The 16,402-nt window shown below is 45.3% G+C and overlaps 1 protein-coding gene across 1 annotated transcript in view; it reads left to right on the top strand.

The window, feature by feature from the left end:
* The window catches only part of LOC140418093 (uncharacterized), a 143,795-nt gene that overhangs the window by 105,658 nt on the left and 21,735 nt on the right, over positions 1–16,402 (top strand). Inside the window, exons 3-4 of the mRNA XM_072501514.1 lie at positions 6,329–7,095; positions 10,559–10,586. Coding sequence (XP_072357615.1) covers positions 6,329–7,095; positions 10,559–10,586 — 795 coding nt within the window. The remainder of the gene's footprint in view (positions 1–6,328; positions 7,096–10,558; positions 10,587–16,402) is intronic.

Here is a 16,402-nt window from a genome sequence, read left to right as displayed (position 1 = left end):
TGATTTTTATGTCATCATTGGCTACAGGAATAGTGCCAGAGGACTGGAGGACAGCAAATGTGGTCCCTTTGTTCAAAAAGGGGAGCAGAGACAACCCCGGCAACTATAGACCGGTGAGCCTCACGTCTGTAGTGGGTAAAGTCTTGGAGGGGATTATAAGAGACAAGATTTATAATCATCTAGATAGGAATAATATGTCAGGGATAGTCAGCATGGCTTTGTGAAGGGTAGGTCATGCCTCACAAACCTTATTGAGTTCTTTGAGAAGGTGACTGAACAGGTAGACGAGGGTAGAGCAGTTGATGTGGTGTATATGGATTTCAGCAAAGCGTTTGATAAGGTTCCCCACGGTAGGCTATTGCAAAAAATACGGAGGCTGGGGATTGAGGGTGATTTAGAGATGTGGATCAGAAATTGGCTAGCTGAAAGAAGACAGAGGGTGGTGGTTGATGGGAAATGTTCAGAATGGAGTACAGTCACAAGTGGAGTACCACAAGGATCTGTTCTGGGGCCGTTGCTGTTTGTCATTTTTATCAATGACCTAGAGGAAGGCGCAGAAGGGTGGGTGAGTAAATTTGCAGACGATACTAAAGTCGGTGGTGTTGTCGATAGTGTGGAAGGATGTAGCAGGTTGCAGAGGGATATAGATAAGCTGCAGAGCTGGGCTGAGAGGTGGCAAATGGAGTTTAATGTAGAGAAGTGTGAGGTGATTCACTTTGGAAGGAATAACAGGAATGCGGAATATTTGGCTAATGGTAAAGTTCTTGAAAGTGTGGATGAGCAGAGGGATCTAGGTGTCCATGGACATAGATCCCTGAAAGTTGCCACCCAGGTTGATAGGGTTGTGAAGAAGGCCTATGGAGTGTTGGCCTTTATTGGTAGAGGGATTGAGTTCCGGAGTCGGGAGGTCATGTTGCAGCTGTACAGAACTCTGGTACGGCCGCATTTGGAGTATTGCGTACAGTTCTGGTCACCGCATTATAGGAAGGACGTAGAGGCTTTGGAGCGGGTGCAGAGGAGATTTACCAGGATGTTGCCTGGTATGGAGGGAAAATCTTATGAGGAAAGGCTGATGGACTTGAGGTTGTTTTCGTTGGAGAGAAGAAGGTTAAGAGGAGACTTAATAGAGGCATACAAAATGATCAGGGGGTTGGATAGGGTGGACAGTGAGAGCCTTCTCCCGCGGATGGATATGGCTGGCACGAGGGGACATAACTTTAAACTGAGGGGTAATAGATATAGGACAGAGGTCAGAGGTAGGTTCTTTACGCAAAGAGTAGTGAGGCCGTGGAATGCCCTACCTGCTACAGTAGTGAACTCGCCAACATTGAGGGCATTTAAAAGTTTATTGGATAAACATATGGATGATAATGGCATAGTGTAGGTTAGATGGCTTTTGTTTCGGTGCAACATCATGGGCCGAAGGGCCTGTACTGCACTGTATTGTTCTATGTTCTATGTTCTATACCATCAAAATTGGCCTTGCCCCAATTAAGAATTTTAACTCTTGGGCCAGACCTATCATTCTCCATAGCTATCTTAAAACTAATGGACTTATGGTCACTTGTCCCAAAGTGATCCCTCACTAACACTTCTGTCACTTGCCCTTCCTTATTTCCCAAGACGAGGTCAAGTTTTGCCCCCTCTCTAGTCGGTCCATCCACATACTGAATGAGAAATTCCTCCTGAATACACTCAACAAATTTCCCTCCATCCAAGCCCCTAATGCTATGGCTGTCCCAGTCAATGTTGGGAAAGTTAAAGTCCCCTACTATTACCACCCTATTTTTCTTGCAGCTATCTGTAATCTCCTTACATATTTGCTCCTCAATTTCCCGCTGACTATTTGGGGGCCTGTAGTACAGTCCTATCAAGGTGATCTCTCCCTTCTTATTTTTCAGTTCCACCCATATAGACTCAGTGGGCGAACCCTCGGATATATCCCCTCTAAGTACCTCTCTTACCTCCTGTTCTATCCTTTCTATAGCATCTGTACCCCGGAACATTGATCTGCCAGTCCTGCCCCTCCCTTAGCTGTGTTTCAGTCATAGCTATAATATCCCAGTCCCATGTGCCCATCCATGCCCTGAGTTCATCCACTTTGCCCGTCAGGCCCCTTGCATTGAAATAAATGCAGTTTAATGTAGACTTTCCTTGCTCTCTGCCCTGCTTTCTCTGGTCATGCTTTACACACTCTCCCTTCCTGCCTTTTGTTTCCGTCCCCACTGACTTCCTACATCGGTTCCCATCCCCCTGCCACACTAGTTTAAACCCTCCCCAACTGCACTAGCAAACACACCCCCGAGAACATTGGTTCCGGTCCCACCCAGATGCAGACCGTCCGATTTGTACAGGTCCCACCTCCCCCAGAACCGGTCCCAATGTCCCAGGAATTTGAAACCCTCCCTCTTGCACCATCTCTCAAGCCACGTATTCATCCTAGCTATCCTGTCATTCCTACTCTGACTATCACGTGGCACTGGTAGCAATCCTGAGATTACTACCTTTGAGGTCCTACTTTTTAGTTTAACTCCTAACTCCCTAAATTCAGCTTGTAGGACCTCATCCCGTTTTATACCTATATCGTTGGTGCCTATATGCACCACAACAGCTGGCTGTTCACCCTCCCCCTCCAGAATGCCCTACAGCCGCTCCGAGACATCCTTGACCCTTGCATCAGGGAGGCAACATACCAACCTGGATTCTCGTTTGCGTCCGCAGAAACGCCTGTCTATTCCCCTTACAATTGAATCCCCTATCACTATAGCTCTGCCACTCTTTTTCCCGCCCTTCTGTGCAGCAGAGCCAGCCACGGTGCCATGAACCTGGCTGCTGCCACCTTCCCCTGGTGAGCCATCTCCCCCAACAGTTTCCAAAACGGTAAATCTGTTTTGGAGGGAGATGACCGCAGGGGATCCCTGCACTGCCTTCCTACTCTTCCTCTGTCTGTTGGTCACCCATTCCCTATCTGCCTCAGTAATTTTAATCTGCGGTGTGACCAACTCACTGAATGTGCTATCCACAACTTCCTCAGCATCGCGGATGCTCCAAAGTGAATCCATCCGCAGCTCCAGAGCCGTCAAGCGGTCTAACAGGAGCTGCAGTTGGACACACTTCTTGCAGATGAAGGAGTCAGGGACCTTGGGTGTGACCACATTTATATAACTGCGATCTATGACGCTTTCCGCCACCTGCATGCTCCTAAGTGCATCCAATTGCTGCTCCAACCGAACCATGCGGACTGTGAGGAGCTCCAGATGGGTGCACTTTCTGCAGATGAAGCCACCCGGGACGCTGGAAGCCTCCCGGACCTGCCACATCTCACAGTCAGAGCACTGCACCCCTCTAACTGACATTGCGTCAATTAATTAAAATTAAAAGTTTAAAAAAATGTTTTTTTTTAAAGTTACTGTTAACTATCTGTTTCCTAGCACTAGATTTATAATATAAATGCGAAAGCTAAATATAGTACTCTCCGATCTCTGGCTTAGATACCCCTCTAAATTATAATTAAGTAATTATGTTTAATTAGTTACCAATGCTTAATTTTTTTAATTTAGTGTAGGTTCCCAACCAGCTACTCAGGTCACAGCTTTTCTGTGATGTCACTTCAGTTTCCCCCCGACACACACAATTTGAAAAAGGTATAAAAGTAAAAATGAGTAAAAATCAATTACTTACCTTCTGAGTGTCTTAGATGTTCTCAGGTTCTCTCCCTGACAGAGACTGCTCCTCCTCCTCCGAACGGCTCCCGAAACTAGGCCGCGATCTTTTAAAATCTCCGCACTGACTCGCAGCTCCTGCGCTTTTTAAATCTCCCGCGCTTTTAAAATCTCCCGGCTCTCTCTCCTCTCGCGCTGTTTTCAATGTCCCGGTTCTCTTTCCTCCCGCGCTTTTTAAATCTCCCGCGCTTTTTAAATCGCCCAGCTCTCTCTCCTCCCGCGCTTTTTAAATCTCCCTGCTCTCTCTCCTCCCGCGCTTTTTAAGTCTCCCGGCTCTCTCTCCTCCCGCGCTTTTTAAATCTCCCGGCTCTCTCTCCTCGCGCTGTTTTCAATGTCCCGGCTTTCTCTCCTCTCGCACTGTTTTCAATGTCCCGGCTTTCTCTCTTCTCGCGCTGTTTTAAATCTCCCGGCTCTCTCTCCTCCCGCCCTTTTTAAATCTCCCGGCTTTCTCTCCTCTCGCGCTGTTTTCAATGTCCCAGCTTGCTCTCCTCTCGCGCTGTTTTCAATGTCCCGGCTTTCTCTCCTCCCGCGCTTTTAAATCTCCCGGCTTTCTGTCCTCTCGCGCTGTTTTCAATGTCCCGGCTCTCTCTCCTCCCGCACTTTTTAAATCTCCCGCTCTCTCTCCACTCGCGCTGTTTTCAATGTCCCGGCTTTCTCTCCTCTCGCGCTGTTTTCGCTGTCCCGGCTTTCTCTCCTCTCGCGCTGTTTTCGCTGTCCCGGCTCTCTCTCCTCTCACGCTGTTTTCGCTGTCCCGGCTCACTCTCGCGCTGTTTTCAATGTCCTCCCACAAGCCCCGAAAGACGTGCTGTTAGGTGAATTGGACATCCTGAATTCTCCTTCTGTGTACCCGAACAGGCGCCGGAATGTGGCGACTAGGGGCTTTTCACAATAACTTCATTGCAGTGTTAATGTAAGCCTACTTGTGACAATAAAGATTTTTTAAAGTGTGGCCTTATCAAGGTTCTGTACAATTTTAGCATGACTTGCCAGTTTTTATACTCTATGTCCCATCCAATAAGGGCAAGCATTCCATGTGCTTTCTTGACTACCTTGTCCACTTGTGTTGCACCTTTCAAAGATCTGTGCGCCTGCACGCCCAGATCTCTCTGACTTTTTACATTCCTAAGATTGGCCATACTAAATTGCTACTTTGTGTCCAGGGATATGCAGGCTAAGTGTGGTTATGGGGTTGCAGGGATAGGGTGGGAGCCTAGTTATGGTGCTCCTTCAGAGGGTCGGTGCAGACTTGATGGGCTGAATGGTCTCCTTTTGTACTGTCGGGATTCTACAATTCTATAATAGGAAGGGTGTGACTCCACTGGAGGGGTTGCAGAGGTGATTCACCTCAATGTTGCCTGGGATGGAATATAATGAGGGGCATGGACAGGGTGGTAGGGTGCACCTATTCCACTTAGTTGAAGGGTCAATTTTGAGGGGCGTTCGAGGTGAGTGGCAGGAGGTTTGGGGGCTTGAGGGAAAACACTTTTACCCAGAGGGTGGTGACAGTCTGGAACGCACTGCCTGGGAGGGTGGTATAGGTGGGGCGCCTCACATCCTTAAAAAAATACCTGGATGAGCACTTGGCACATTATTACATTCAAGGCTATGAGCAAGTGCTGGCAAATGGGGATTAGGTAGGCAGGTCAAGTGTTTTTCATGCATTGGTGCAAACGCGATGGGCCAAAGAGCCTCTTCTGCGCTGTATTATTCTGTAATTCTGTGAAATAATAAAACAAACTGACAGCCAGACACATCAGGAGATATTAGTACAGATGACCAAATGCTTAAGGAACCAGGTAGGTTTTACAGAGAGTCCCAAATGAGGAAAGTTAGGTGAAGAGATGAAAAAGTGTACAGAGGGAATTCCAGAGCTTGGGGCTGAGGAAATTGAATGCTCAGTCATCATTTGTAGAGTAATTATAATAGGGAATGTACAAGAGCCCAGAATTAGAGCAGGACAGATACCTCGGAAGATTGGGGGTCTGGAGTGGATTGTCGAGATAGTGAGGGATGAGGTTATGGTGGAATTTTAAAACAAGGATGAGGATTTTAAATTAAGGTGTTGTTTGAGCAGGAGCTAATACACATCAGGGAGCACAGGGTTGATAGGGAAATGGGATTTTCTGCAAGTTAAGGCATGACAAGTAGACTTTGAGATGGCTTCAAGTTTACCAAGGATAGACTGTGGGATATAACATATTGTTATCTCTAATCATAAATATTTGTTGAAAAGAGTGCAGAACGAGTTGCCCAAAGTTTTGTTAGGATTTCAGCACAGGGAGGAGAGACTTGCAGTTTTGGGGAACAAGAGACGAAAAAATGTTCACTAGAAACTAAAATTGTTTGTCCTGAATTTCTGCCCTGTACTGACAGTGATGACTTTTGTAAACTGCTTTACAGAGAATTAGAAGGGGAGAATTAGCAGATGGGAAACTCAAGATCTAACAGAGTTACTCGATTCATTAGGATCTGAATATCATCAGCGTTTGAATGTGCAAGGAAAAATGTTTGTTGTGGGAAAAGATTTCAAACATCACCGAGACACACACATCTGAGTGAGAGTGAACTGACTGTGGATGGAGCTTTAACCCAGTTAAATAACTTGAAAAAACACTTCACCATTTTTTCTGTACATGTTTTCTGTGTGTGGACAAGGATTCAACTGGTCATTCAAACTAGAGAGACACCAGGACAGCTACACCATGGAGAAACCATGGAAATGTGAAGACTGTGGAAAAAGATTCCATTATCCATCCAAGCTGGAAAACCATCGGCGCACTCACACCAGGGAGAGGCCTTTCACCTGCTCCCAGTGTGGGAAGGAATTCACTCAGTCATCCCAACTGCTCACACACCAGCGGTTTCATGCTGGCGAGACACCATTCAACTGCTCCAATTGTGGGATGGGATTTACTCAGTCATCTGACCTGCTGAGACATCAGCGAATTCACATTGGAGAGAGGCCATTCACCTGCTCCGATTGTGGGAAGCGATTCACTCAGTCATCCAATCTGCTGAGACACCAGCGAGTTCACACCGGGGAGAGACAGTTCACCTGTTGCGACTGTGGGAAAGGATTCATTCGGTCATCCCAACTGCAAACACATCAGCGAGTTCATACTGGGGAGAGACCGTTCACCTGTCCTATATGTGAGAAAGGATTCACTGGGTCCTCTGACCTGCTGAAGCACCAGCGAATTCACACTGAGGAGAAACCATTCAACTGTACGAGCTGTGGAAAGAGATTCAGATCTTCAGCCAATCTCAATGTACACCAGCGAGTTCACACTGGAGAGAGGCCATTCCTCTGTTCCCAATGTGGGAAGGGATTCGCTCAGTTATCCCACTTGCAAACACACCAACGAGTTCACAAGTGACTGCAGAGATTTGATTCTGCAGTTATTGCTGCTGTTAATCACATCCAGGACTGAACCATGGTCATTCTGACAGTTGGGGTTTGTTTCTGTTGATGTGAATAATCCCTGTAACTGGACTGGAGTTTAATATTGTTGATCTATTTGTCTGCTCTGAGCTGCAGTCTCCCTTTAAGAACCGCTGTCTGTGATCTTTCCCCATAATTCAGGAACTCTCATCAGAAATTAGTTTGAACAAGATTCTGAACTTTTACTTCAATCCTAAATCGACCGTAGATACATACAATACAATTCAGTGTCTGAGAGAACAAAGAACAAAGAAAAGTACAGCACAGGAACAGCGCCTTCGGCTCTCCAAGCCTGGGCCGATATTGATGCCCGAACTAAAAAAGAAACCTTCCCTTACTCGATCTGTATCCCTCTATTTCCTCCATATTCATATACCCATCCAGATGCCTCTTAAATATTGCTAATGTGCCTGCTTCCACCGCATCGTTTGGCAGCGCATTCCAGGCACCCACCGCTCTCTGTGTGTAAAACATACCCCACACATCTCCCTTAAACTTTCCCCCTCTGACCTTGAACCTGTGCCTCCTTGTAATTGACACTTACATCCTTGGAAAAAGCCTGTGACTATCCACCATGTCTCTGCCTTTCGTAAGTTTGGACACCTCTATCAGGTCCCCTCTCAGCCTCTGTCTTTCCAGTGAAAACAATCCTAGTTTATTCAACCTCTCCTCATACCCACACCCTCGAGACCGGGCAACATCCTGGTGAACCTTCTTTGCACTCTGTCCAAAGCTTCCACCTCCTTTAATAATGTGGTGACCAGAACTGCACGCAATATTCCAAATGCGGCCGAACCAAGGTTTTATATAGCTCCAGCATGATTTCCCAACTTCTATACTCAATACCCCGGCTGATGAAGGCAAGCATGTCATATGCCTTCTTAATCACCTTGGCCACCTGTGTTGCCACTTTAGGGAACTGTGGACCTGCACGCCTAGATCACTCTGTATATTAATGTTCCTAAGGGTTCTGCTATTTACAGTATAATTCATACCTAGATTTGATCCTCCAAAATGCATCCCCTCACATTTGTCTGGATTAAATTCCATCTGCCATTTCTGTGCCCAAGCCTCCAATCTATCTATATCCTGTTGTATCCTCTGACAATCCTCGGCACTATCAGCAACTCCACCAATCTTCATGTCATCCGCAAATTTACTAATCAGACCACCCACATTTTCCTCCAGATCATTTATATATACTACAAACAACAGAGGCCCTGAGGATTCTTTTGCAGCCAGTCCGGATGAAATGATCAGCATACAAAATGATCAGGGGGTTAGATAGGGTGGACAGTGAGAGCCTTCTCCCGCGGATGGAAATGGCTGGCACGAGGGGACATAGCTTTAAACTGAGGGGTAATAGATATAGGACAGAGGCCAGAGGTAGGTTCTTTACGCAAAGAGTAGTGAGGCCGTGGAATGCCCTACCTGCAACAGTAGTGAACATTGAGGGCATTTAAAAGTTTATTGGATAAACATATGGATGATAATGGCATAGTGTAGGTTAGATGGCTTTTGTTTTGGTGCAACATCGTGGGCCGAAGGGCCTGTACTGCGCTGTATCGTTCTATGTTCTATGTTCTAACACCTCGTTACTTTAACATGTTTATTTCTCGGCCGGGGCTAAAACCACTGTATCTCTTGAGAGTTACACCAGCAAGCCAAAGTCAATACATCTAACAGCAGTTCTTATACAGTTTTTGGCTCATTTCTGAGGGCAGCTCCCTCGCATTCCTATCTGTGCTGTCAGCTCAATTATAATTCAGCCCCCCTCAATTATAATTATCTTTAAGCCTAGTGCACCCATCCCCAAGGCCGTTACTGCAATTTGTCTGGTTCAAAAACAAGTGATACATTTTGCTACCAGAAGCATGTCTTGACATTTCTTCACACAAAGCTTTATCTAACATTTTGTTTTTCCCATAAAGCTCCAATCCATCTTGAGCCAAACTCTCATTTATCGATCATCAGCCAAACTCTCATTCCCCCCTTTTATCATTTCATGATAACTTCTAATCCATAGTCAATCGTCTCAGTCTTTCCCATTCTATTTGCATTTCGATCATTTCCTCATATTCCTCTGCACTTTCTTTCACATCCATTAACTCTTCAAGGCGCACTTCATGTTGCTGCATTAACTGTTGGGAAATTACTGCTGCACTGACACTTTTACACAAGCATTTAGTTAGGAAGCTAAGCATAATTGTTACAAGTATTACAACTACCAGGATTATCAATCCATACTTTGTATGGTAAGACCCCCATGATCCGCCAAACAACCCATCTAACCACCCATCTCTTGATATTTCATGCATTTTCTTAACCTCTTTGCGGATATGATCCACGAGGTGGGTGATGTTCTCCGAACTATCGGGGGTGTAGGTGCAACATTCCAAACCGATCACGGCCCAAGTCCCACCTTTGTTTGCAAGGAGGTAATCGAGGGCCATTCGGTTTTGTAGGGCTACGGTTCTTATTGCCACCATTTCATTATTTATCTCAGTCAATGCTTCAGTGGTGTCGTTTGCTACCTCTTCCAGGATTTTTGCTATCTTCCTTAATTCCTTTATTGCAAGAGCTACCCCGATAGGGGGAAGCAGGATCCCAAAGTATTGTTGCGTTTCGGTTATTGCTCTCTTTTGTCGCTTCATCATTTGGTAATGGTCGCCTAGATTGGCGAGGTGGTGTATACATACCCCAGATAACAGGATCCCGTCCAATTCTCTGGCAGCCAGGAATATGCCTTGTGGCCACAAATAAAATACGTCCCATTGTATGAAGTGAGTTTGTCCACATCAAACCCTTGGGCCATCAGGGAGTACTTGAAGGTACCATTTCCGTATGGGACGTCCAATGTACACCCATAAAACTGAGGAGACGTATATACGGGATAGACCTCGGATATGTTGGCCACCACAAATCTGTGCTCGCATTGACTAGCACCTACAAATATCCCTTTAACCACATTCCTTACCAAACATATTATTCCCAGTGGTCTTCCCATGTTGGTGGTATTAGTGAGGGTAAGAAACGGAGGCTGGTGGGATTTGTTATAACTTGGTTGGTACCACATCTCAAAGGTGTTCATTGGATAGCCCCCCTCTTTCCAAGGTCTTGGGGATATGGGGAGAAACGATAAACTAGAAGCTGCCGCTTCGTCTGGGTGTCTTACCATAGATGCAATTCTTATAGTCCTGGGGGATTGACGAGTACCATTCTGGTAAATATACCATTCTACTGTTTCTGACAGGTTAAGGGGAACAGGTCTGAGGGGGATAGCATGGATCGGGATATGTGTACATACCCAGCAACCAGAAACATTCATATCCTTTGCATACACATATGACAGATACAAATACGTGTTTACATGTAATTCCCTTTTTCCCCGCAGCCTTACCCTTGGTCAACGCATCCCAAGTGTAAAGTCTTTTTTTGTTTCTGCAGCTATAGTCCCATTTACAGTTGACCTGATGACAGGGGAGGTTGCCCTTCGTCACTCCACTGATGAGTATGGTCCGATTGCATCGTTGTACGTAGGCTGAACATCCGTCCGCAGGGGTCGCGTTCCAAGGTCCTTCTCCTGGGCCTTGACTGGTACACTGTAAGGTGTCTCCTCGACAGAGGTGATGAGTCCGTCTTCCCTGGGGGCCACAGGTTCTTCGCTTGGCCTCTCCTCCAGTTTCCAAAATAAGGCTTCGATAATAAGGCTGTCCTTCATCCCGTGAATGCTGCTGAAGTTATTACCTAGGCCCGAAACAGAGGGTTATTCTCTATTGCATTTTCACAACCTTACAATGGTGGATGTGGATCCAGGCATTTCTGCCTTTTATTTTTACAGCAATGGGAGTAGTGAGTAGGACCTGGTGTGGTCCTTCACATCGGGGTTCTAATCCTTTCCGAACCCAGTTCCAGATCATAACATACTCGCCTGGGTTAATGGTGACAGTACTGGATAAGGGGGGAATCTCCCCACGGGCTGCTCGGACCCGCGAGTGGAGGCCTTTTAAAACCTTTGTTAGAGCTATAACATAATTGGCCATTTCCGTGGTCATGTGGTGAAACTGTACTTCCTTATGTTTCCCTTGATCCCAAGGAGTACGCAAGGGTCTTCCGTATAAAATTTTGGTGGGACTCAGTCGTGTCGTTCCAGCTGGGGTTGCACGTATTTGGAAGAGGGCAATAGGCAATAATTTGAGCTAAGTGGCTCCAGTCTCTGCCTGTAGTTTTGCCAGTTTTGTTTTTAATGTCTGATTAGCCCTTTCTACCATTCCCGCTGCTTGGGGTCGGTATGCGCAATGTAATTGTTGTTTTATTCCCAGCTGAGTACAAAATTCCTCATTGATCTGTCCCACAAAATGAGGTCCATTATCAGAGCTTAATCTATATGGAATCCCAAATCTAAGAACAATTTCTCGCATCAAAACTTTTACTACCGTGGAAGCTTTGTTATCTACAGTGGGGTAAGCTTCTATCCATTTACTAAATACATCAACAATAACTAATACATGTTTATAACATTGGCATCTTTCCAACTCAATGTAGTCCCATGTGTCTCAAAGGGACCTTCCGGTAGCGGGGTTTTACCCATTTCACAGCGTATTGCTTTACCAGGATTATACTGCTGACATACTAGGCAACGGCTGCTAATATTTTGCGCTATATCTTGCAGTCTTGGATGCCACCATGTTTTGAACAACACATCACCCGTAGCTCGCGCACCACAATGAGTTGCAAAGTGAACACATTCGGTAACCCAGGCTACCAATGCATCGGGCATACAAGTCTGCCCTGCCGGGGTGACCCACAATTTATTTACAGGATCATAACAACATCCCAATTCTTCCCATAGTCTTTTTACACAGCAGGAGCATCCTCCTGTAACTGAATGACGTCAGTGATGGTCGGCATTGGCTTTTCAGAGGGAGACTGACTCTTAGAGCTTTTAGTCTGGCTCATCATCTTTGGTACCACCATGTCTTTTAAGCGAGAAGCCTCTTTGGCCTGATGGTCCGCCTGCCGATTACCCGCGTCAACCAGGGTTTTGCCTGTCGTATGGGCAGCGCACTTTATTACGGCTATTTGTTTAGGGAACATTAAAGCCTGTAGTAATTGTGTAACTAACTGTTTGTGGGATATCTGAGTGCCTGCAGATGTAAGAAATCCCCTGTTCTTCCATAATTGGCCAAAATTGTGTGTGACCCCAAAGGCATATCGGGAATCAGTGTAGATATTTACAATTTTATCTTTCCCTAATACACAGGCTCGAATAAGTGCAAAAAGTTCAGCCTGTTGGGCGGAAAAGGGAGTTTCGAATGCTGCTGCTTCAAGCGTTTCTCCTTGTTGGTTAACAATTGCATACCCTGGATGAACTACCATCGGTGAATAGGTTCAGATCAGCATTTGGTATTGGAGAATCAGTGAGATCATCGCGTAATGACGCATCGTCTTGTAAGAGAGAAAGACAGTCATGAGTCGGGGACTCAGTGGCGTTGGCGGGTCGGAAAGGAAACTAGCGGGGTTAATAGTAGTGCAGTGCCGGAACTGAAGTTTCGGGTTATTGAGATAAATCTCATATTTATTTTGACGCGCCATAGTTCGGTGCTGAGTCTGAAGTTGACCGAGCAGGGCCGTGACTGAATGTGAACTATAAATAACAATATCCTGCTGAAGAGTGAGATTAGCCGCTGACTGGAGACTGTTGTAAATAGAGGCTAAAATCGGAGTACATCCAGGATAGCCGAGTGCAACTGGATCAAGTTTAGACGAGTAATAAGCTATAGGACCGTGGCGATCCCCATGTTTCTGGGTAAGTACCGCGGTGGCACAACCGGCTAAAACAGTACAATAAAGTTGGAAAGGTCAATCATAAAGGGGGCGTCCTAGTGCTGGCGCCCTCATTAAGGCGTCTTTTAGCCGATGGAAGGCCTCTTGGGCTTCCGTACTTAACTGGAACTCTCCAGCGTTATTGGTGTATGGGGTCAATAACCGGGTATCTAGGGCGATATTCGGGATCCATTGCCGACAATAATTAACCATCCCGAGCCATTTATGGACATCCTTAGCCGTTGTGGGTTCAGGGTACTGACAAGTGGGCTGAACTCGACTTGGTGATAGCGCCCGTGCATCGGCGGATAAAAGGATACCCAGAAACCGGACTGTTGGTTGGGCTACTACTACTTTGGCGGGTGACACAACGTATCCTAAAATTGAAAAGGTAATTTAATAATTGAGCCGTATCTTCTTTACAACTTTGTTCTGACGGGCTTGCGATCAGTAAATCGTCAACATACTGTACGAGGGTGGATCCCCCTTTTAATTCCAGGGGCTGTAATTGTTGTTGGAGACAGCGGGAGAAAAGTGTAGGCGAATGTATAAATCCTTGAGGCAACCTAGTCCATGTGTATTGTTGATTTTGATATGTAAAGGCAAAGAGATACTGTGAATCCGGGTGCAAGGGGAGGGCGAAAAAGGCATGCTGGAGATCCACCAGGGAAAATGTTGTAGCGTCCGCTGGGACTTGGGCTAAAATGTGGGCTGGATTTGGGACCAATGCGTGAAGGGGTTGCACAATGGCATTAATTGAGCGCAAATCTTGGACGAGGCGATATTGATCTGGCTTGCCGGGCTTCGGGACTGCTAGTATTGGAGTATTACAAGGAGAGTGACACGGAACCAAAACTTGTTGCCGAATAAGATTCTGTATAAATGCCTCTAGTGAATTCTACAGGGGTAGTCAAGAACTGTCAACTTAAGAGAACTGTCATTATTCTGAATATTGCTTTATTAATTTTAAGAAACCAACATATCTTGCTAGTAGTGCCTTCTTTAATAGAATCGACAAATTCATCTACAGAAAACCTATATGTTTAATAAGTTATTGTGTTTGATATTTTAAAATAAATGTTTAGAATTAGCCTGGAAATTAAAACTTCAAACAATGGAAGCTGGTATTACAAAAACCAAAACAGCTCTGATTAAAAAAAACAGATCGTTCATGGACATTTGATAACGGGAATTTGGCAGCAATCCAACTTTTACTCCCAGTCCATTCGAGTGACAATTATTTTTTTTTTTAAAAGTTTAGAGATGCGAATGGCATCATTCCAAGCTATACGCCTCTTTTTGTCTCTGCAAGAAAATTAACCCTTTCAACAAGCTTTTGTGTATAATCCAGAAGATGTCAAAGTGCAGAATGTTGTACTTTCATTCCCAATAACTCTAAAGAAGTTAAAGATTTGGCATTACATATCCAAAAAGAAATCAAAAAAACTTGATCCACCCCAATTTATCTTCCAACTGTACCCCCAATCGATGAATTTGGGTTGAAATACTATTATTGAAATGTTACTGATCAATCAACTGTCTGACTGTATTATAGAACATAGAACATAGAACGATACAACGCAGTACAGGCCCATCGGCCCACGATGTTGCACCGAAACAAAAGCCATCTAACCTACACTATGCCATTATCATCCATATGCTTATCCAATAAACTTTTAAATGCCCTCAATGTTGGCGAGTTCACTACTGTTGCAGGTAGGGCATTCCACGGCCTCACCACTCTTTACGTAAAGAACCTACCTCTGTCCTATATCTATTACCCCTCAGTTTAAAGCTATGTCCCCTCGTGCCAGCCACTTCCATCCGCGGGAGAAGGCTCTCACTGTCCACCTTATCTAACCCCCTGATCATTTTGTATGCCTCTATTAAGTCTCCTCTTAACCTTCTTCTCTCCAACGAAAACAACCTCAAGTCCATCAGCCTTTCCTCATAAGATTTTCCCTCCATACCAGGCAACATCCTGGTACATCTCCTCTGCACCCGCTCCAAAGCCTCCACGTCCTTCCTATAATGCGGTGACCAGAACTGTACGCAATACTCCAAATTATTGTATAATTTATTAATACTGAATCAGTAGTATCAAATTTGATTAATTTATTAATTATAATAATTATTTTGAAATGCCTGGTTGTTGGGCCCCGGGGGTTGGCAGGGTTGTATGCTATATTGGGAACTTGCCGGACGGGAAACTGACACTGCGGCTGATAATCGTCTGGGTAATCAGGGAAATCCACCTCTAGTGCCCCCTCTTTTCCTGGGACTAACTCATGATTCATCTGTGGGAATTGATTATTAGCAAGGGTTTTAGAACGAGTGCGAGTCGCCGGACCTCCTTGCGACGGTGGAGGTGGTGATAGTGGCGTTGGGAGTGGTGGATAAAGGGCTTGAATGTACACATCTTTAATGTAATTTCTAACATGGTCACACCAGAGGAGTAAAGAGGTTTTTTTTTGTCTGAAACATTATTTGTTTTAGAACAGTTTAAACTACAATCAGAACCCTGGGAATGTAAGGTGGAGGCGGTCGTAGTGGCGGTGTAACGGTTGGTCGTCCCCTATATTGCCAATTTTCAGGGTCATCCTCATCGTCTCCCTCGGTCAAGGCAAGGCTGGCCATTTGACCGTACGGTCCTGATTTAGAAATGGGGGGTTTTACAGACTTAGGTCTTTTTCTATGGTGAGCACATTCCTTTTTTCAAAACCTCCGCTGTCTTAACAATTCCCCCTTCTGTTAATTCAATACCCAATTTTAAAGCGTTAGCCTGCCAATTAGCCAATAAAGATGTATCTTTTAATTTTTGGCAGTACTCCCGCCATAACTCAGTCAATTTCTTAGCCGTGGAGCTACGGTTATGTTGCCAAATAATCTGCTGTGCCTCTATAACCGTAGGCAAATCTTTTGATCCTCCCAGGGGCCATTTCCCCTTTCCCAATTTCTTATGCAATTCTCCCGATAACTGCCGCAGCTGCTGAGAATGTTCCGGATACTGTTCACAAAGAGTTTGAAGCGCGCTTCCACTATCAGAGGTGCTATCTAAAGTACTACCCATTGTCTCCTATCCTCAGATGATCCTTGTGGTTTCCTATTTAATTTTGGTAGCGATCCTAAATCGCCTATTCGATCAAGAATTTAAACGGAGTTATCCTGCCCCATTGCCCAATCAAAAGGCTAAATCAAATTGTTCTAAAGTGACTTTTAGAAGGTCAAAGTCTGGAAATGAAACATGAAAAGAGCGAGAGAGAGAGAGAGGACTGATTTAAACAGTCTGACAGACTCAGCGAATCAAAGACAGAACTAACAGATTTAAGAAATTGTTCGAGTGTTCCGACAGGGCACACAACGGTCAAGCCCTATTTATTATGTTTCCTTTAGGTGTTATCCGCACCACCAT

Source organism: Scyliorhinus torazame, chromosome 5, assembly GCF_047496885.1.
Source record: "Scyliorhinus torazame isolate Kashiwa2021f chromosome 5, sScyTor2.1, whole genome shotgun sequence".
Lineage (NCBI taxonomy): Eukaryota > Metazoa > Chordata > Chondrichthyes > Carcharhiniformes > Scyliorhinidae > Scyliorhinus > Scyliorhinus torazame.
This window is presented reverse-complemented; position numbering and strand designations above follow the sequence as displayed.